Source organism: Aquila chrysaetos, chromosome 10, assembly GCF_900496995.4.
Source record: "Aquila chrysaetos chrysaetos chromosome 10, bAquChr1.4, whole genome shotgun sequence".
Lineage (NCBI taxonomy): Eukaryota > Metazoa > Chordata > Aves > Accipitriformes > Accipitridae > Aquila > Aquila chrysaetos.
This window is the reverse complement of record NC_044013.1, coordinates 17,612,959-17,635,219: the sequence shown is the minus strand read 5'-3', so window position 1 is coordinate 17,635,219 and position 22,261 is coordinate 17,612,959. Positions and strand designations below refer to the sequence as shown.

At 36.5% G+C, this 22,261-nt stretch overlaps 1 protein-coding gene across 1 annotated transcript in view; it reads right to left on the bottom strand.

Moving 5' to 3' along the window:
- The window catches only part of SLC9A9 (solute carrier family 9 member A9), a 222,127-nt gene that overhangs the window by 48,525 nt on the left and 151,341 nt on the right, over window positions 1-22,261 (bottom strand). Inside the window, exons 13-14 of the mRNA XM_030028894.2 lie at window positions 17,433-17,481; window positions 11,784-11,863 (exon numbers count right to left, since the gene is read on the bottom strand). Coding sequence (XP_029884754.1) covers window positions 11,784-11,863; window positions 17,433-17,481 — 129 coding nt within the window. The remainder of the gene's footprint in view (window positions 1-11,783; window positions 11,864-17,432; window positions 17,482-22,261) is intronic.

Genomic DNA, 22,261 nt, shown 5'->3' with positions numbered 1-22,261 from the left:
TCCACAAAGAATTTCAAAGCCTTAACCATTTGTGACATGCAGTATTCTGTATCTTTAATGAGGACTCAACCTTTGAATAAATCATACTGGGCTTTTTATGAGTAAAAACCATTTCTGTGCTTCCCCATTAAAGAAGGGTCTATCACTACTTATCTTAATCACACTGAAAATATTAGGGCTTATTATTACTGTTCAAAATTCCTCAAACTGGTTTTAGATGTTCTGTTAACAGTTAAAGTGTAAACCAGGTTTCTGTACTCTAAGGCTGTGCTCCCCCTTCCCACCTGATCACTGGAGAATGAGAAAGCATAAGCAGTTTCATGACCAAGGCTATGCAGGATAGTGCAATAGCTGTGGAAAAATCCCCTTTCCCTCTTTCTTCTCAAGGAATCTAACTTAAATCAATGTAGAATGGAGGGAATTTCTTTCCCACTAGTTTGGGGAAACAGTGGACGTGAATAGGGATGCTTTGTTTTCCCTAGTGTAACTGACACTCTTAAGATACTGAAGCCAAAGACATGTCTAATGAAAGGCTTGAAGGTTGTATGCATTGACAGCTTCTCTTGTACTGGTGTAAACTTAAGACTAATGGACTATGCTTAGGTTAATGATTTTACACTGGTGTAACAGTTGCAGTTCAAGTTATCTCTGAGTTTAGACCACAGGTCCTTAGCGGTGTACCAAACACAAAATGAAACAAGAAAGGAACCTCTTCTTGAACTACTTAAAGCAGATGGGGCTTTCTATTCTTTAGAATAGGTAGTACTGAGCAGAAGTTTGGCTAATAAGAGTATAGCAAATAACAATTTACTGTTTAAAATTTCAAGATTATAGTCAATGTCAGGGAGTTATTTTAAGAAATCCCATATTTCAAAAAGTATTGAGAAATGCTTCATTTTTTAACTGTTTTCCTCTACTTTTGCAGCCAAAACTAAATATTTAGTTTTGGCTGCAAAAGTACCATAATGTGGTGAAGAATCAGTTCAGAAAATCACTAGGCTGCTTTTAGCAGATTGAATAAAATACCCCCTATAAATTGCTAATGGAGAGACAGCAAAATGCTCACAGTCCATCAGTACTGGCTAAGAACTTAATAGAATTTGGGTGAGATTTTACCATTCATAGCACAACTATGTTCTCAGTACATAATCATGTGGAAGACCACAAAAAAAAAAAAAGTCCTGTAAAAATTGTCTGCATAAATGATATCTCCTTTTGCAATAATTTAAATATAAATCTTTAACAATTAAAACTGTTTTCATCAGGTATAATAGCCTGAGTTAAAAAAAAAAAATTACCAAAATAATCAGACCAAAGTACTTATTCCATTTCTTTATGTAATTAAGTACACATTTCCTAACCTTCCATGACAGTATTTCTTGCTTTTTGAAATAGCAACTCTAGGACATCAAACTCACAAAATTTTGGTGGTATTTTCATGATCTTTTAGGTAAACTATATATACTTTGTCAAAGTTATTATTTTACAATCTATCATCATTCCTTTTCTACTGCGCACCTATATGACCAAGTGCGACCAAGCCACAAAGGAAGCATCTACAAATCTTCTGTGCTGCCACCTATTCCTCTGCTGTTCACCTTAAGGAATGGCTCCTTTTTCTGAAAGTACAAGTAACAAAGTTCATAAAATAATTGTGCTGTCCCATGCTGTCAGAGACCAAACACTCTAGGTCATAACATCTTCCTATGCCCCTCTGTCACTAAGAATGGAGAGTAACAGATTTTATGGTAATGATGCTGGTATCAGAATAGTAGAACTGGTGCTGTGATTGGAACTGCAGCTTATTTTCTTTATCTGTACATCAAACTGGACTCTGTTTATGACAACTAGATGCATACCGATAAAGTTCTAAAAATAGTCACCAAAATTTCTTCACCTTCTGGGCCTGTAGGAGAAGATTATCTATGTTTGAATGCTGTTTTTACTATGAGTAACTAAGTAGATCACACCGTGCAGAGAAGGTCAGAAGTTCTGTCAAATAGCATTCACTGAGAAGCCCACAAACATGTTCAGCTGGAAGGAATGGTGCTAGCCTTACAGAAAAAAACTGTTAGGATGACTTGAACCTACAGAAATCAAGAGGTTCCTGAGTTCTAGGTCTATATTTATGAAAAATAAAAGGCTACAGCCTTGATTTTCAGAGGTGCTTTGCTGATTTTTTAGGCATCTGAATTAAGAGACTATGTTCCTATGGGCACTATAATCTGACTTCCATTGTACCTGAAGCTTGTAGTATAGCGTAAGATGAAAGGCAGCCTTTGTTTCCCCTGTTCCGTACTTTTGCATCCTCTAACAATAGTTAAACTGAGCTCATAGGATGTGATGATCTGCTGCAATACTTCATGCAAACTTGTAGTCAGCCCTGAATCAGTACTTTGATTCTTCTGATTTATCCTCTCCACCTTCCTTTAGCATTCCCTTGAGAAGAAGTGCTGAATTAAGAACTGGTACTAAGATTGGATGATTCACAATATATTTGAATGTGTGATGATGCACATGTTCTAGTGAATCAGGCACCTATTTCAATATCAGAAAATAGAAAATGGCTCTTGAGTTTCTCTGCTGCCAAGAATTGCATTATTTTGAATCACTGATTGCCAGAGAGCTCTTAAAATTAGAGGCAAACAATTTTTTTTTCCCCTCATGCGTTTGCACATTTGCCTCAGCCTTATTGGTGGTTCTGTGTTAGGGTGTGCTAAAGCAGTTTAACTCAACTCAAAACTATTATAGCCAACACAAACTAAGGATACCAATAGTGCTTCTTCCAGAGCAACCACCTAAAATGGGAAGAATGCCAATCTACAGACTAAGCTTCCAAATAAGATCTGTATTGAGGGCCTCATCCATACTCACTGAAGGCACAGGGACGTGTCAGTAACTTTAAGGGTTTCGCATCCAGATATTAGCTTTCTGTAAAAGAGTTCAATTCAAGAATACTTTCTAATGGAAAATCATTAATGTGCCCTTTGGCATTCCTGGTAATAACCTTAATCACACTGAATTCCTTTAGTTTCACAGCTTTTACAGGAATACCACTGTAATTTAACATTAATAACAGACCCTTACGAGGAAGCATTACCAGTTTCTTGCTTAGGTGATGTTATAATTAGCAGTATCTTGCTGTGACAATTGCTGCTGTAAAAGAAGTGCCATTTATAGGTGGTATTATATATGCAGCATATGCTGCATGCACGTCCAAGCATTCCGATATGTGCTAAGTGACTGGAAAGGCAACAGTGAAAGATGTACATGCAGAAGAACATTTAAAAACATTTTAGATGTAATGCAAAGTAACTTTTTGCACATACAGGGCTGTAAATGAAATAGTAAGAGACTTGAAAGAAGGTTATAAGTTATGCTTGATTAAACCTGTGTTACAGGCTTCCGGTACTCTTATATCATACTTGGGTCTCCTGGGTGCTGTTAAGTATTGTCAGCCAACAAACTATAATTTCTTGCTTGAGTGGACTAATACAAGAGTAGACTTCTGCTTCTTTGTACATTAAGATTACAATATGCTGTAACAAAAAAATAAGAAGAGGAGAAAAAAATAAAGCAAAATAAAAAATTGCCACACAATAATGATTAATACTTATCAGCAGAATTAGATGCTAAGATGGCTTGAGCTATAATTTGTTGAGATCAATAAACTGAGTCCATTTACTTCACTAGGCTTTAGATCAACTTCTTCAACTTCTGTGTTTTGATTTGACAGGTACTGTAACAGACAGTTATGCAGGTAGAAGTAAGCTGCAGAACTGGAAGGTGTTTCTTTAAATGTAGCAATTTTTCTAGTTGTGTCTTTTGTTCATGCTGGAACATTTGGCTCTTAGTCAACAGCTATTAATATAGCACCTCTGTATAAAATAGGCTTATAAGAGGAATCCTCTGTACTTAGTTCTGTCTTGGTAGCATACGTGATGAATTTCTCTTGTGCTAAAGTGTAAATCTTGATGCTGTCTAGTTTTAACATGCTATAGCTGTATATGGTGGCTTCATACAGCTGAAATTAAGAGAAAAAAATGAAAACAGTTCTGTAAGCTGGATTGTCTGACTGAGGCCTTGGTTGTATGGAGTGCTATGTGCTCTTGGTGGTACTTGTAGGATTCCACTGGTCTGCTGAATAGCTTCAGAAATGGCTCTTGATAAATCTGGGAGGAATGGCATGGATATTTCAGCTCTTGGGTGTATTGCAGAGCTTCCTCAGGTCAGTGGGTCTGACCACTCACCCACAGGCAGTGATGAAGCACGTAGTGGTGCTTTGCAGAGAAAGGGGCTGCTTTAATGAATGCTAGCAGCTAAAATATACTGAAGGAAATTAGTCGTACCCAGTCAAAAATTTTCAGATGTGTTATTTTTGTGTCTAAAGTGCAGGCTTGCCGAAATAAAAAAAGTCACTTTCAGCAGCGTTGTAGACAGAAGCTTTACCTGTTTCCTGCCCCCTTCCCCTTTACTCCCTGGCTCTGGCAAACCATGTGGAAGGCACATTAACAGCCTCTGCTGAAAGACCTGCAAAAGCCAGTTTTCTTAGGGCTCCAGAGGCTCCAGTTTGACTTCTCTAATTTTTGTCAACTTTCTGACCTACTTGGTGGGCTTCTAGGCTCCTATGCAGTTGATAAGCCTCAGAAACATTTCAGAAATACTATTTAAAAAAAAAAAAAAAAATTGAGTTTTAAAATGAGCTTTGGAGTTGTTTTGTACTGGAAAGATTAAAATGTTATATTTCTTCTATGAACAATTTTATTTTTCAATTTTAGAACTCCTTGTGGGATGAGGATTGTAGTTTCTAGCTACTGCAGATTTTAATGCATTTTAATATATTTTTACATGAAAGAAAGTGACATAGCTGCATGAAGACCCACATACTTATATTGGGGCCACTGAGGTCTGTGAAACAGTCTTTATATTCAGTTGTAGTTCTTGTTAACAGAAATTGAGAGAACCCCTTGAACAGCACAAAGAAAAGGTATGCTACATAAAATGAACTAGGATGTTAAATAGAAAAGCTGGTGAGATTCTATGCTGAGTTGTCTAGAATAAGCTGTAGGCCAGGTTCTGCCTTAGATGCCGTGCAAAACTCTTACAAAAATCAATGACTGTTCAGTGCAAAGAACAGAAAATAGAACCTGGCCCAGCACGTCTCCGATGGATGACAACAAGGATTCAATAACAGCTTACAAAACACTGTGGTTTGTTTTTTTTTTTTTTTTTTTATTTTTGGACTTTACTGTGAATCTCTTTTCATATTAAAGCACTTCCCCTTTTCTCAGATTGCAACAATAATGACATGCTCTCCTTCTCCACTTGTCCCATGCCTGCACTGTTTAACCATTATTCTGAACACTGCTTTTTTTTTTTTTTTTTAAATCCCATAGTTTCCCCCATGTGTGTCTCTATATCTTCCTTTAAAGGCAAAAGCACTGCATACTACTATGAAGGCTTTAGAGAAATCAAGAAATTTGATATAACGGCTTTGCTACCACTAAAGTAAAACCTTTGGCAAAAAAAAGTCCTCTTCCAGAATGACTTAGTTTCTGTATTATTTTACATAGCCAGAAGAGATAAAATTAGATTATGAAAAAGAATCCAATTTTCTAGTGTCTTCCTTTGTCAGTTCCTTTCCTTCCTAACTTCTTTTTTTTTTTTTTTGCCTTTTTTTTTTTTTTGTTTTAAACATTTAAATAGACCTTTCTGCAACGTGCTGAATATTAGCGTCTGGATGAAAAATATAAATAGTAAAGATTTCAGACTTCATCTCTTTTTGATTATCATACTTTGTGGAACCAAAATTCCTGCATTTCCCTTCTTCCTTCAGGATCATGGTGGGGAAACAGTGGGTTCAAAGACTTCTAGTTTGCAATAAAAATATCAAGACACTATCATAAATAATCTTTACATATGTCTTTATGTAAAGGAAGGGTGAAAAGGATCATATGTGAAATATTGGAAAAGAACTAGAGATTTTTCATTTAATGCTTGTATTTAACTTTGTATTCATACTTGTGATTTAAATCATGTTTAGTTATCTTTTCTTGTAAAAATACCCGGACATGAATGAGATTTTAAAAGAATTGACATGAGAGAAACTTTACAAATGAGAATGATTTTACTTGCATATTCAGCATGGAATTGTTTAAGAATTATTTATCCAGGATTATTTCTGTGAATGGAGGACGAACTGAGGTCACTTATTATTCTGGTTAATCGTTAGCTATGTTTATTTATTAGGTTAATTTGCGGAGTTTCAACACTCTTGCGTCCTTGGAAAGGGTCAGGAAATAGCACCAAATCAGGTATACTGATTATCTGTGCTGTAAAAAGAACAATGAGTTTTTCTAGATCGTGTCCTTGAAAATGTGTTGTTGGAATGGCTTTTGAATCAAGTTCAGGCAATTGTTGCTAATTATAAAATGCCTTCTGTGGACCCTGTACTGCTCAAGTTTGCAGTGTTTGAGAACATCTCATGATATAGTCAGCTGCTCTTGTGTCTTGTTCATGTTATGATATGCACTATAATTCATTTACTAAGATTTCTGCTTTCAGTTTTTATTACAATCTGCTTGTAACAGCTGCAAAACTGATTTTTGTGCTCTATTGGCATATCTGTGCTATGATGGCTACCTTTCCCGCTAGCCAGTTCTCCATTACTGTTTGTGGTACCTGAATTTGCATACATTGCATTATCCAATGCTTCTTTGATTCATAATTAGACTCTGAGATAAGACTGACTTTTTTTCTGTTTGAAAACTGTTTAGCAAAATGAAGTTCTGGTCCAAAACTAGGACACTGTGCTATTTTGCTGTTGTGACTGAACTGATAAAGAATACCAAATCAGAATATTAGTAATTAAGAAACTTTTAATTCTCTAGCAGGGAGAAGAAAACAGCGTGCACGTGCAAGCTTACAGCCTCTTGTCTTTTCCTTCCAAAGATGTCTGTCTCTGATACGAGAGTGGCAAGTCATCACATAAGGAAAATTCAGCTGAAGACCACAAAATGCTGAATCTTTCTTTGATCGTCAGTTCATCCTGGAATGTGCTTTTGCTTTTAGTAGCTTTTCTATTTTCTCACAGGCACAGAATAGTACTTATCTTACTTCATAGGCAGCCATTATCTCTGTTTTACCCGTGTACAAAGCACAGGAGAAATAAAACGATAGGTGCCCTGATAAGTTAAGGAGGATAAACTTTTGAAGTCTACAAATAATGCAATTCCTTTTGGCTGATTGATTTCAGGTAAGTGCAAAGGACACAACCTTTTTTTTTTTAAACTGAAAGGAATGCATCTGAATGATGGATAACTGCAGTTCAAGTAGAAACACTTTTATAAGTCGCTTTATGGAGAAGTTGCTCACTCTGTCCAAGACTCCTGCTTCTATTCAGTGTAACTGAATGTTAGTTCATCAGATTGATAAGAGATCTCTAAAGAAGTAAAAACCTCTCCTCCTACGACTCTATTTGTGGCAGTGTGCAAGTGAGCTGCTCGAAAAGAAAAGCTCTGTGCAAGTTAGACAGCTACATTGCTATTTGGTAGCTTGGAGCAGTATCAAGGATGCAGCAGACCTGTCATTGCAATACTTATAATACCCATACTAGCCAGCTAACAACAATCATCATATCTCTCTTGCTCCCTCTCACCCTCATGTGTGCCAGAAATAGGCAGCATTGGTGCTCTGGTCATGTCGTTTAGTCTTGGAGGACCACATCACTTGCAATCTTATCCTTACTCCATTGCCGGAAAATTAGACTTGGCTGCAGGTGGGCCCAAGGCCTGTGTCTTGCAATTTAACACTTATTAAGTATTCAAAGAAACTTACCTTGCATTTGAAGTCTTTGTCCCTCTTCCTTCCCTTCTTGCTTTCTTCTATTGTAATATTGCATATGTTTTCCTGTTACGCAGTAACTATTTTTTTTCTCAATGCTATTTTCAGTGTGTACCATTAAAGTACATATCCTGCAACATAATGTAGGCTTCTCCTTTTGAAGATGGTGAGTATTTATGGATGGAAACATTTTAGCCCATACATTATGCTCTCTTTTTTTCAACTTTAGTTCAGTTATTTTTGCACTTTTGTGTTTTAGTGCAGCAATCCTAAATCCTTCCTTCTCCTCTCAGTATACAGTATGAGAAGCCAGGATAACAGTGTAGTCATCTTCCTGACTAATGCTACAGAACAGCCAGTGAGAGAAAAAATGCCCCCACATGAGGAAGTGAGAATTATGTGAAGAGAGAGAAAGAAGCCTTAGTGGACAAAAAGCCTTGTGTAAGATCATGTTAAACCAGGAATGTGTTAAACAGGTGAAGATTGTTTGCAAGATACTTCTATTGTATTAATTTTACCTTCATTTTTAGTGGTAGATTGTAACTTGGAATACAGACCTATGTAGAGGAGGAATTCTAGCTCTAGTCAGGAACACAATGTCTTGGGACTAGGCAGGCAAACCCAGAGATATTTGCTGGATTAAGCAAGTGAAGCCTTTGGGAACTGAGAAGAGTTAAAAGCAAATTGCTACCAGCTGGGAGCAAAGCTATACTTTTGTTGTGGGATGTGGTGGAAAGGGACAACTTTGCTCACCGTTTGTTTGAGCTCTGCCCTTATATGCACAGGTTCTTGCCATTGCAGGATGAAATTTCCACCTACTTACTAGTTGTTAGCTAAACTTGGCTACATCTGCCTCGAAAAAATACAAACAACAATATAAAGCCATATATTATTACAGTTATAAAGCCATGTATATTAGTGCTGGATTATAGATCTTGGTTTTTTTCCCCGATAAATTCTTGAAATACCTTTGTTTATTCCCTCACTTTTCCAGTAGCCTTAAGTAGGATATTACAGCTTCAATGCAGTAATGCATTGTGAGCTATAAAAACAAAGAAATTGAAATAAATTCACTGGAATTTACCCACTGTCAGATACCAAGTATTTTATTTTGCATTTTCCTTGTTTAAATTATTGAGATGCAAATCCAAGAGGATACCTCTAAGTACTTATATGATCTGATCTATAATTTTTATTATTCCAATATTAACATTTCTTAGCCTAGAATTTAGAGAATGGTATGTTTTTCTTAGGTGTCAAGACCTGATTCAAAGATAATTGCTTAAAGAAAACAACCCTTATTGAATTCATCAGGCTCCTACTGTTTCTTTCAGAATAAAATAAAATTTGATTCTCAAACAGAATTTCAGGGTTTTTTGGTTGTGGTTTTTTTTTTTTTTTTTTTTTTTTTTTTTTTTGTATAGTTCTACCCTAGCATGGCACGTTACCATTGCCTAAGACCACTGAACTAAGTGGAAATCATTCATAAGGACAGCAAGGAACAGCACAACTTTTTGATTTCCTCAGTGATACTTCCTCTCTTGCTTCTCCTTTGTGAAATAAGTAGGCATAAGAGATGTTATTGCCAGAAGAGTGGGTAGATTTGTGTTAATGCCTAAGAGCAAATGTCAAACTAGAAATGTCAAAGTCTTGTATGCTTTCGAAGTATATAACCAGATAGATTATTATTTTGCTGTATCCTTTCTTTGAAAACTTTATCATAATCCTCTATGTAATCTTGTATTGGGCACAAATACTGTGCTACGTGGCAATTTCTTCTAAATTTAGCAGCAAAGCTTTGTAACGTTAGGCAGGGAAAAGCAAAAGAAAGTTTGGGTGCGTAATTTCTCTCTCCCTGAAAACAATGTCTTTCAGAAATAGTCATACCAAAGAAATGCTTGGAGCTGCGAGTCACAGCATTAGTGGGTCGAACCATCATTCTGTCCAGGTATAGGGGCATACATTTTCAGGATTAGTAAAATGTAGAAGTATTATTTGTAAATAAAAATATATTTTAGAATATAGGGCTATAATATCTGAAAATATGAATTCTAAAGAAAAATCATGACTTGACTGGAAGAGAGATTGACTTATGAATAAATTTGTTCTTTTTCAGAATATTTTTAAAACTCACTTAAAATGTTTTCTTGAAATGCAAAAGAAATGGAAACCAGACTTTCTAGAATAAAGCATCAGGCACCCATATTCAAGATCACCACCATACAGATAATGTCTGAGAAGTGGTGCTTCTGGTGCCTTCTACAGTCCTTTTATTTTGCATGTACTGTTGTCTGACTCTTTCATACCAGCTTCTGTCCCTTGTTTTCTAGCTCTACCCGTGTTGTCTCTTTCATGTCTTTTTTTAACTCATGCCTCTGTCCTGTTCTTGCCTTCCACATTTTTTTGCCTTTTCTCTCTTTTTTTTTTTTCTTCTTCAGAGCAAATTCCACCCCCCCCACCCCGCATCTGTTCCTTCTGACTTAGAGTTTCTAAGATATATCACAACCATAGGCTATTCCTTCTGAAAAAGAAGTGGGACTGGATGGTAGTTAAAGCCAGTTATGCTGGTACTTAGCATTAACATTTAAACATTATTTTTCCCCTTCGTACAGCATTCACCTACTATTTCTAAGTTTTCTTGAAGAATTATCCTAGGGAAACATTTTGATGTTAAGTGCTTTTTGGCCCTTAAAACTGCTCTGGTAGATGAATTAGGGCAATACATTCATTTTTAACCAAAAAGACGTTTTTTCCATCAAAAGTCTCTTTGAAGGATAACTTCACTTGAACTCTCTAAGGAAGCTGTATTCCCAAAGAGTTACATTTTATCAGCTGAAATATTGCATCCTAGTTTGCTGCAGCTGGTATCAGAAAAACATACATGTAGCCTTAACGCTAATCTCTACTCAGCACTGCAGGGTAATGGACCAATAGATGTGCTATTGAATAATGGAGACTACTGGTAGAGCTTTGCCTGTTCAGCTCCTGAGCCAGCATGCATGGAAATTAGCAGACGGGCTTCTCTTATATTCATCATATATTTCTGTTAAAGGTTTACGGCATGATTGTTATTGTGGGATCTCATTGATAGCTATGCAAAGCCTTTGCAAAGGCAGTTTAAAATGGCAATAAATTAGAATGGTAGCTTTTACCATCTTTGCACAGGCATTAGTGACAGCATGAGTGTTAAAGAGTGTATGTTCTACCTTGGCTTTGGGAGGATGTTCTTTTTAAGAATACTTTAAAAAAATAACTTAAAATGTTTTCTTGAAATGCAAAAGACATGGAAACCAGACTTTCTAGAATAAAGCATCAGACCCCCATATTCAAGATCTCTACCATATACGCCTCAGTAGGAATGTGAATAGAAGCACAAAGGCTCAGGGATCCAGCGAATAGGAAGTATGAGCTCCAGAGAATTCCTGGGAGCTACATTTTCACAATGGGTGCATCTTTCTCTGTTTGTAGAAGGTGTGGGTAAACCAGTGTTGTCTTGTTTTTACTTTCTGTTGGGTAGCTACTGCTTTTGGAATATGTGGGCAGGCAGCAGCCATTGGGCTGCTTCAGTCTTCCAACCTCCAGGTTTCCCAAACACGGATTTTACACCCTGATTAATAATTGGATTAATTTTATCCTGGAATTTAAAAAGGTTAATTTATTTAAACCTATTGTCTCTATACTACTGTAGGGCAGAGCTTCTTAGGTGGTTCTCATTCCCCATAGCCTCAATCAGGAATGTACTACCACTGCACTGCCCAGCTTCTCTAGACTTCCTGTTTCTTTGAACTTACAAATTTTTTTTCTCCTTACTAAAGACAAAAGCGTGGGTTTTTTTAACATGTTTTGTTTTTAAAAGCATAATAATTTTTGGATTCTTAAATATTTTGAAGGTGCCATTTGTAATGCAACTATCATCTATAGCTTATAACAGAAAAGGATACTTATGGTCAAAGCCATACCATATTCTGAAGAGCCACGCACTCTCAGCTTTGGTTGTATTTTTATCCAAGTTAGATGCACTCTGCAAAATAAACGAATAAAGTGGAAAACATTTTTATAACATAAATAAAACATGGAGTTCCAATATTAAAAATACATGTCAAACCAAATTACAATTAACTGTGCGGGTTTTTTTGTTGTTGTTGTTGTTGTTTTTTTTTTTAACTTAAAAAGCTTCTTTGGCACACAAATGTCATCTCTGTGAATTGGTTCAGGAGCAAATTCGCTCATATAGCACACTTCTCATTGCTCTATATTCATAGGAAGAGTGCAGCATTTACTTTTATTAATGATTCCAATTTTACTAAGAAGCTGAGAAGCACTATATTCTGCAATCAATAAAATGATATTTCGATTTAATTGCCATTGTGGGATTACTTCAGTTTACTCCTGCAAGATCAGATGCTATTTGTGTATGTCTAACAAAATGTCATTCCCTAAGGGATCGTGATTTTCTAATAATTATGACACTACTTTCCTTTCTGTGTTTCTTTCCAAGGGGAGAGGAACAGAACTTGAGTCAACAAGACTCAGAACACTGCGTTCCATTCTGCAAGCTAATTCTGGGGCATGCTGTACAGGTAGATAGACGGACTGTCCTTTTACTCAGGGTCATAATTTGGAATAATATGCTAGAAACAATCATCTGTACAAAAACAGCTAGTTGTACTCCAGGCATCACATCAGTAGTAGCCGAAGAATTAGTAGCAGGATAGAATTAGGAATGGGATTGCCAGTTCTCTAAGGATACTTCATTATTGTCTTGTTTGTGTTTTGCTGCAAGTTAGATTATTTTTTAGTGGGAATATTTTTCTCTATGCAATTTAAAACCAATTTATCTAATAATTTTTATATTTTAATCCAATAATATATTAAGAATCTAATTTCCTATTATACATAAACATACATGAAAATGGGCTGATGATAATAATGTCAATGGTCTCATCCTCAAAACTGCAAGGTCTAGTTCCAAGCCAGCCTGTACATGGGAACTTTTACATTGATTTCACTGAGTTTTGAATAAGGTTATATATGGAGACAGAAATCATATTGTAGCTGTTACAATTTTGCTAATGTCAAAGGTAGTCACAGTGAATTTACAAATGCACCAAATAGGCCAAATATTGTTCTTGTAATCTGTTTCCTTGTTACTGACTTGAGTATTTTAGTAACTCCCCCTAGCAACTGGGGAGGCTGGAGGAGGTAAGAAGATGGTGCTAATCCCTAACTGATCAGCAGAGCATTCTTCTAAGCCTTTAATATCTAGTAGTGCATTTTGTCAAGATAGATACAGATTGGGAAAAGGGTTGAAACATATAAGCAGGAAGCATGATGGTAAATAAAGTCTATGTTAGCTCAGAACAACAAGAGCACTGAAAGAAAGAGGGTGAAGGACTAAAGTAGACAGGAATAGAGGTGAGAAAGAGGAGGACAGGCATGGAAATAGACATATCATGGAGTGGGCTGCAGCAAGCAGTCAATGAGTGCAATGCAGAGGAAGGCTAGTTAAAAGCATAGAAAGCTCTGTAAATGGCCTATGTGTCCTTGGTTTGACTACCAGTGTTTCCAGAAACCGTAGTGTTGTTGGTTAACTCCTCTTTCCAAACTCATTGTATATCTAGCTTCCTCTTGTGGGAACAAGATTCCTCATATGGGAAGATGAATTGTTCCCGTATGAAAGCAGTGGACAAAAAAGCCTACACCAGAGTATAATTCTCCAAGAATTTGCTGGTCCTGACCTGGGCCTGCTTTTATTTCTTGCACTAATGTTTATTGCTGCTTTGCTTTGTCCCTGCTGTGGTGGCCTGTAACCTCTGGCTTGTTTGAGCTCTGCGAGTTTGACATGTGTTGCACCTTCTTCCTTTTGTATACAGAATCTGTGTTGTGTTACCAGCTTTTGTGTTAACAGGAACCTGGGCAGTTATCTGTAGTGCAGCTCCTGCATAAACAGTACAGTCAGAGGATGGCAGGAGATGTCGGTGTGAATGCTTTTGGGCTATTGCACATCCTTGGATCCTATGATCTTAAAAAGTAACTTTTCACTTTCCCTACAGTTCAGAGAGGTAGAAGTAGGGGAGACAGTCCACCACCTCTTCTGGACAACAATTTTCTCTCGGGGAAGTGAGAATGCCAGTGTTTCTCATCTCTTACTTGGGAATTACCCATATGGAGATTATTCTCATTAGTCACTTGCAATAAATTCACCAACTAGCTGGCAGATGAAACTGATGGGGAAAGTATAAATAATTTCCTTATTATACTAATAAAGAGAAAGGGATGGTTAAATAAACTATGAACATTAGTTTGACAGAGATTATATTGATAGGTGTTTTGCAGGCTATTCAGTTTTCTCTGGAGATCAATACTATATCTACAACATTTTTCCAATGCTTGTAGAAAATATATTCTTACACTGTCTCAATAGAGATTAACATAGCAGAATGTCTGAGATACGTAAACCATCTGAATAAAATATGCTATTAGATATCTTTGTTTATGGAAAATTAGCTAAAAAGCCCACTGCCATAAAAGCTTTTGCCGTTTTTTAATAGATCAACTTTGTAACTCTGCTTAGTGTTTAAGTATCCTGCATTCTACTTACCAGAGTTAGCTTTTGGTGTTTATACTCTGAATATATGTGATATGCAGTAAACTGCTTTTGTTTATTTTTATATATTATTTTCTATACAATAATATATATTATCTGTAGTATGTATTATGTAATTCAATTCTTTCAGAACTGAGTTATAACAGTTCATCAATAAATAAATGGATATGAATATGAGGCTATTATTTCTTCTATTTATGCTTATGTTGTGATAATGATTTAATGATAAATACATTTAAGGCAAGGCAGAACTGACACAAAGAAACTGAGAGATGCTTTTGATGGATGAGGTCACAGTATGGTGAAGTCCAGATGCTAATTATACATTAAAAGGCTCTACACCTTTGCTTGGGAAGAAGCCCTGGGTTCCAGGTCTTACAACTTGACTTGGAATTTGCTGCTAGCTGACAGCCAAAATTACTGGTTGAGGTAGTCTGGAAGACAGCATAATCAGGAGTCCAGAAACAATGGTGTACATGGAAGTCTTGACTAAATAAATGTAATTCTTTCAGAGAAGAGAAAATTAAATTTGTGGAAGGGAAGAAGGGAGATCGACATGAAGAGGTAGGAAAGGGAAAGGGTTATGCAGCCACATAGCTGCTATTGCCTCTGATAGTACTCATGAGGTGCCAGGTGTTTAAGGCTTTTTCTGCCTCTAAAAAATCCAGGTCTGTTTACAGATATGGATTCAGAGGTTCCCACATACAGATACCCTGTGTCCTGGTAGTTAGAGTTGTCACAGAGGAGATAGATTCAAATCTCTGCAGCAGACCTTGTGGCTTCCCCGTTCTGGCTGAGTACTCTGGCTGAGAAGGGAGGAGCCTAGAGCCTTGTTTTCCACTAATTTTGCTGTCATTTAAAAATCTTATTCTTGAGATGTTATTCAGTTCTGATTTCTGGTACAATCCCCTTGAAGTTCCAGTTAACAGCACTGAGAGCTGGCATGTGGTTTAAAGTTCATCTGGGTGAGAGCTTTAACTGGCAGCAGGAGATATTGGCACTTGATATGTTATTTGTCCAGGGATATATGTAAGAAAAACAACTGCTTTCACTGTGAAGACACAATAACATAGGAAGAAAATGAGAAGTAGGTAAACTAAGTAAAAACATCATATTAGAAATAAAGGGAAAGAAAAAAGACAACAAAGAGGAATGCGAGAGGGATGAGATGAAAGAGAAAATTAAAAGAAATAACCTGATGTAAATTGAATAACTGTGATGGGTCCTGAGTTAAAACAAAGATGGCTATAGAGAATGCAGCAAAGGTCTGAATTAGTAAAAGATTGAGATGTCAAATACAAAAAAGTCAGACAAATGAAAATAGAATACCATAGGGGGGAAAAAGAATAATCAGAGCAGCAAAACTATCTTCAAAGATAGCATTCCTTATTAGTAGTAAATTTTTACTTGGACATGGTAGGGCATGAAAGGTGTTATATTTATTTACACCTGCTGTGTTGTATTGCTGAGTTTTGTTAACAGAGATAGGTGTTAATTCACAGGGCACAGCTGGGCCATTGGATGTGTTATTGTTATTCATAAACATGATTATTTTCATTTTTAATAAAAGGAGGAAATTAGATGCCTATAGATTTCTGAAGAAATCAGGTTCTCACAAAATGTGCATTCAGTCAATTTTATACTGCATTCAGTGTTCTCTGATCTTTGATAATTAATGAATTCTGCAAAGTAGAAGATTTCTGAAATTATGTATCTTTAAAATCCAAAAAAGAATAGATTAAGATTAAGGTTCTGCGTCCTGGCCTTGGTCAGAATTTGTGTAGAGGCATTGCAGGAATTCCTACCAAGATGCTTAGGAGAGTGATATTAGCAATTAGTCCCCTCAGAATAAATCAGTATCTTGGCATGGTGCAATGGACTGTTATGCTAGACCTTTTAATAGCAACTGAGTTGTAAAATTAAGGATATGGTCAGATATGAATAATATTATTCTTCCTTTTTTCCAAAGAAACATTAGGATACTTAGGCACGTGAATTCAATTCAAATTCAATGGAAGGTGAGACCCTAAATGCCTTCAAATATGTGCAAATGTGTAAATGTTAAGAATACTCAGTATGTAAGATATCATTTAGGCAGAATTTTGATGTAACTTGAATGTATTTTCAAGTGAATACAGTATCTTATTCATGTCTTGCCCTAACTTATTTTCTACATTTTATATCACTGTTGGGTTATTTCAATTTCAGTTCCAGTTATGCAGTCCGAAAGACTGCATGGGATGGTATTACCTAGAAACAGGAGCACAGTGTTAGGCACTTTTTTACTTTGGCCACTTATCAACTTGTAGCATGGCTTCTCCCTAGTCGTACTGCTGTTCCACTCACCGTGCTGAAACGTGTTACGTCTGCGTATTGACTCTCTATAGATTTCTACTTTTGTTCCAGGCAGTGCGGCATTTGAAACAATGCCATACATGTATGACAAAAAAGGGAGGGTGACAGATGAACAGCTGCAGCTTGTTAAATAGCCTGCTTTAGTTTAAAGTTTTCAAGTTAATAATGTACTTAGGTTTCCATGTGAAAAATAAGTGAAAAATATTTTCAGAAACTACTAGAACTGAACACTACACATTCCCCCTTTTTATTCCAGGGGATTAAACATTGTTCTGAGATGTCTCATTTCCATAAATGCAGCGTTTGGAAGGTGATAAATATTTGGATATATCAAGGCAATACTTCTATTATTTTGTTTATTAGACCTCTCAAGATATCTTTGCATTTATTTATAATTTACTTCAAAACTCTAACATTTTTAGTTACAAAATTTTCATGAGTGCATGCGCGTTGAAAAAAAAATCTGCTCTCTTTGTACCTTATACAATAAAGGTACTTTGCAGCTCCTTTTTATTTTCAACCCGCCTGTTTTAAACATTTTCAGCTATAACTCTATTTTTGACAAATATGATCTGCCAACAATTGAACAGTTTTTAATTCAGCATGTATGTCTAAAATCCTGACATACCTGGCTTGCAGCTTCTGTTTTCAGATCTTCATCTGGATCTATGCCAACTCTGTTAAAAAAAACAAAACCAAAGACATATGGTAATGATCTGATGTATATTAGAGGGCTTTGAGGGTAGAAATGTTTCTCTTGTGCCACTCATTTCCTACTAGGTGAGAAATGCAGAGAGGAGCTGACAAAACATTGAGATCATTTTTTTAATCAAGGAAGTTCTTAAGTTTTTAGGAAACTTGAGATTTTTTTTGAACTGCCACTCATAACACCTGAGATTAGATCTTTACCCTGGCTCTGATCCATATCTGGGGAGAGACAATCAAGTCATTAACCTTTGCTACGAAATTCTTAATTACTGGCAGAAGAGAGGTGTTGAGGAGGAACTGGAGTTAGAGAGGTATGTGGAGGATAGGACTGCAGGGCTCTGGCATTTCTTGACTGTGCTGCATTAAGGGTAGCTTGTGGCATTTGGAAAGGGCTTTACTTGGCGTACAAGGTACGGGGAAGCAAACTGGAGGGGAGAGGAAACTGCAGTGGGTGATGTGCAAGATGATGAGAACCTGGGTGGTGTTTTACTAATATGGACAGGAAAAAAATAAGATTGGCTGTTAAAAGTGGTGTGGTGGAAGAATTGACATTCTGAATAGAGCTGATGCTCAGTTCTGAGGAGAAATGCAACAGAAATGTTATGAGTTGAATGACAGAGGCTTGTGCTCATGTTCACACCAAGAAAGGAAGGAGAGCAGTGAGGGATGATGAAAAATGAACCTTCTTATCACTAGAATCTGAAGCCCACAGCTAGGGTGACCAACAGCCTCTGAATGCCTCACAAGCTCCCATATAGCATCAGGTCCACCGAGCTAATACAGAATTTATTGATGCAAAGAAAATGTACTCTTTCACTAGATATTCATTTAAGGCCACTTTACTGTTTTTCTGACAGTCTTCCTTCTTGAGTATATTTTTGCTTTTGGTAATAACGCATCAGAATAGTTTTAAAAATAATATTTAATGCTTAATAATAATTAAGCATTCTTTCCTGTAAGTATTATGCATATACTTTTATTCAGTCAGAGACAATGACAGGAACTATATGCAGAGTAGATGCTTTTTATATGTAAATACTGAATGGAAGAGAAAAAAATACTTTTTTTTCCTATCATAGCTCTTGAGTTTCAACAAATATGAGTCCTTCAGGCATAAATATTTGTATCTTTTTATTAAAAATAACAATCCTGGTGCGGACTTGACGAGGAGACAGAATGAATAGCTGTTTCTTTTTCTTTTTTTTTTTTTCCTGTTGTTCTTTAAATTGCTAGAAAAAGATTCTGATGGTACTAACCTATTCATTACTTTGGAGTACAGCAAGTTAGGTATTTACCATTTCATTAAAATGGAAACATTTACATGGGAAAAGAAAAATAAACATTCCACAGAGGTTTAACCATCTTTCTGACATTGGATTTGTTATTGTCATATACAGAACAGTTGTGTCTAGGGCCTTATCTGTGCTCAGCATTGTAAAACTACACAGTGTGAGACAGCCCTGCAGAGTATACAGGATGTGAAGGCTGAAACAATGGCACAAATGCAGGTGTGATGGTCCCAAACTCCTAAAACAGGTCAGAATCAGAAAGACAATCCCAGTCTCCTAAATGCAATTACATGCCCTGTTTATTAGACTACGCTTATTTGCTAGACGAGTTCACCAACACCACTACTTGGCCAACACAGAAAAGCATCAGCAGTACAATAGTTAAGGGTCTGTACAGTTCTGGAAGTAAAAAAATTCAAAGCATTTACGCATGATAGGTGCAGCTGAAAGGCGAGGCTACAGCACAAACTTCCCCACACTCGGTTCCCCTTAATGAGGTTGACTTGACCTCAAAGAATCAGTCTCCTGGGACAGAAGTAATTTAGCCTTCATGCAGTTCTGAACTTACTGGAGTTGAGAAACTGCCAGTTCTGACTGATTGCGTGTGTTGGAGTTGTGATGTGTTTATTATAGAATGAGCTAAGACAACAGAAAATACTTCACCCGGGACTAAAAGGACTGTAATAGCAAATGTGAAAAAGGGTAGGCAATGGGGCCAATAGGAGCTGGAGTTTCTGGCTGTGATATCATTTCAGCAACAGTGATATAACTACTAACTAATCACACTGACAACGGGAATCCATTGGCGTAGAAAAAAATCTGGATTTACAGAGTTTTGTAGAATTTGTGGTGTGCTTAAGCTTCTCTGCATGTATAATTTCTAATCCTTATGGTCACAGAGATAGCTAGTTGGTTTGCCTTGTTTATTCTGCAGACAATAGGTTATTATATGGCACATATGAAGATACTCACATGAAATCTTAACAGGAGTATTACATTTAAAGCCAGAAAAAAACAGCAATAAATATCTAATGAAATCATACTTTGAAAAAGAAAAGAAGGTTTCTATGCCACATGAATGCCATAGAGCCACAGATGATGCTTTTCTTTGGTCTAGTCTCTGTTCTTGTTTAAAACACTGGGTCAGATGCCATTGCTGTTTTTCTCATGGAATAGTATCTTGCTCCTGGAAATTAGTGTGGATAGCACAATCTTACCTATTGATTTAAAGTCCCTTGGGAAAAGAACCAGATCATTCTTTGCGTTCTGTGGGAGCGTTTTTTAATGCATTAAAATAGCGATACATTTTTGTAATAATTTGAACATTAGCAATTTTGTTAAGTATGCACTAAGCAGACTCTGTTCAGTCATTTCTGAAATTGAAGCTAATTATTTCATATCCAAACATACGCTTGGGAGCCTAACATCAGGCACCTAGCATTGAAAATCATGGTCTGCTATAATTAACTCTGATACAATTGACATGAACTAGAATGCTATTTTTAAGTTGCAAATGTTGAAAAAACAAAGCATAACAAATTATATGAGACAGTCAAGACAACTGAAATTAAGCACAGATATGCACTTCAAGTTTACATCCTTGACTTCCTCAAAAGAACTGCTAGATCTAATGCTATTGCCTCTAGAATTTGCAAACTTAAAATTTGTATAGATTACTATGAAGGCCTCTAAGAAATACTGTTGTTAATGTTTGTATAAACATCTTTCCCCTTTTAACCTTCTCAGTTTTCCATTTCTGTGAGAAGACTTAATGCATGGTCAGAAAAATATTTTCTTAGTATTTTTTCTCCCTTCTTGCTGTCAACTTTGTCTCTTTTCTCCTGTTATGTTGTTTTACTTCTTGCAGTCTCCCTTTTCCATCTTTCTCTGTCCCACTTTCCTGGTTGCTCTCTATTCCTTGTTCATTTCTACTTGGCTCTTCTAAATACTGTATGCTTTTATTTCTGCCTTTCTATTTTTGCATTTTTTTATTCTATACATAGAACACTTAAGATGACTTCTCTTCCATAAAAACAAATGCAATGACTTTTTAATCAGATCTATATTGCAGCAGAGTTTATTTACTCTATGTATTTAGATAGGCTTTAGAAATGTTTTAGATTCAAATATGCTAGATATGAAGGAGTTAAAAATCCTGAAAGCTGCTCTGTGTTATTCTTCTTAATTTGGGTCTTTTTTTGGAGCCCTGTGTGTGTGTGTTTTTAAATAATGGCTATATCAAAACCTGGATTCAGAGATTGTTCAAAGTTGCTATATTCAAAATCTGGAAGTGAAGCTTGTGACTTCAGCTCGTCTCTAACAATTAGGCCCAGGCATTGCTAGGGACTGTGCATTAGTCTGCAGGAGTACCCTTTACAGTTGATAGTATTTAAATCCCCATGTGCTATCAACTGCATCATTTTTTTAGCAACAGTCAGAATGCATTTGGTAATAAGGGGAGGAATTTGTCACTGAATACAAAGCAGTCGATAACATCTTTTCTGATGTGGTTTGAAATGAAAATGGATGGAAAGATAACTCCCAAATTGTCAGGGGAACCAGTAGTAAGAAATACAAAATGAATCCATAGGAATACCAAGTAGTAAATCACTATTCAGGCATTGCAAACTTTTAATACCCTCACTTCAAATCACCACAAAGTCAACACTGTAGGATAAAATCTTTGCTTTCTACAGCGAAGCCACAGAAAAACATATAAACTCATGTCTTCATAAGGATCTAGGCATGCAGAGCAGAACTTTTGGTGTACATACTTAAAAGCGCGATTCTCAGCCCTTCTGCAATTTAAGTGCCAAGAAATCTGTAAATAGAGATATTTCTCTGAAATCTGAATTCTGATTACTGAAATTCTACTTCTGGGCCCGTATAGGCTTTCTGTATTCGCAGAACAGAGCCTGGTTCATGCAAGTTTAATCTCGCTCGCAGTCCCACCTAGTCTAGTTTGCACCTACCATATACTCACACTGGTTAGCTGTGCTTCGGGTGAAGCAGCTGGGACTGTATTTGAAAACATGTCCTGAGAGCACATAGTTGATTCCATCCCCTTTTTATTTAATGACTTATCAATTCAAGTGTCTTGTAAAGAACTGGGAAGCCTGGTTTCATCAGTCGCCTCAAACTGAGGTGATTCCACACCACACCTCTCAGAAGTGCCATAAATACTGGCCTGAGAATGATACGGGTGGTGGCACCATCCTGATGGCACCTGTCCTGCTGATGCTGCCTTCTTGTACCAAACATCTTTCAACTTCAAGCACCAATGAAGCCCCAAGAAACGGTTGTTTATATGTGTATTATTTAATGTAGCTAATGATTTAATAAACAAAACATCAGGCTTGCAAAAATTTACAAGGGAAATATCTCCTAATGGGAGTAACAATCTTCCCTGATCTAAGTGTACGATGGTGAATGTGTACTTGATAGAATATGATATTACAGA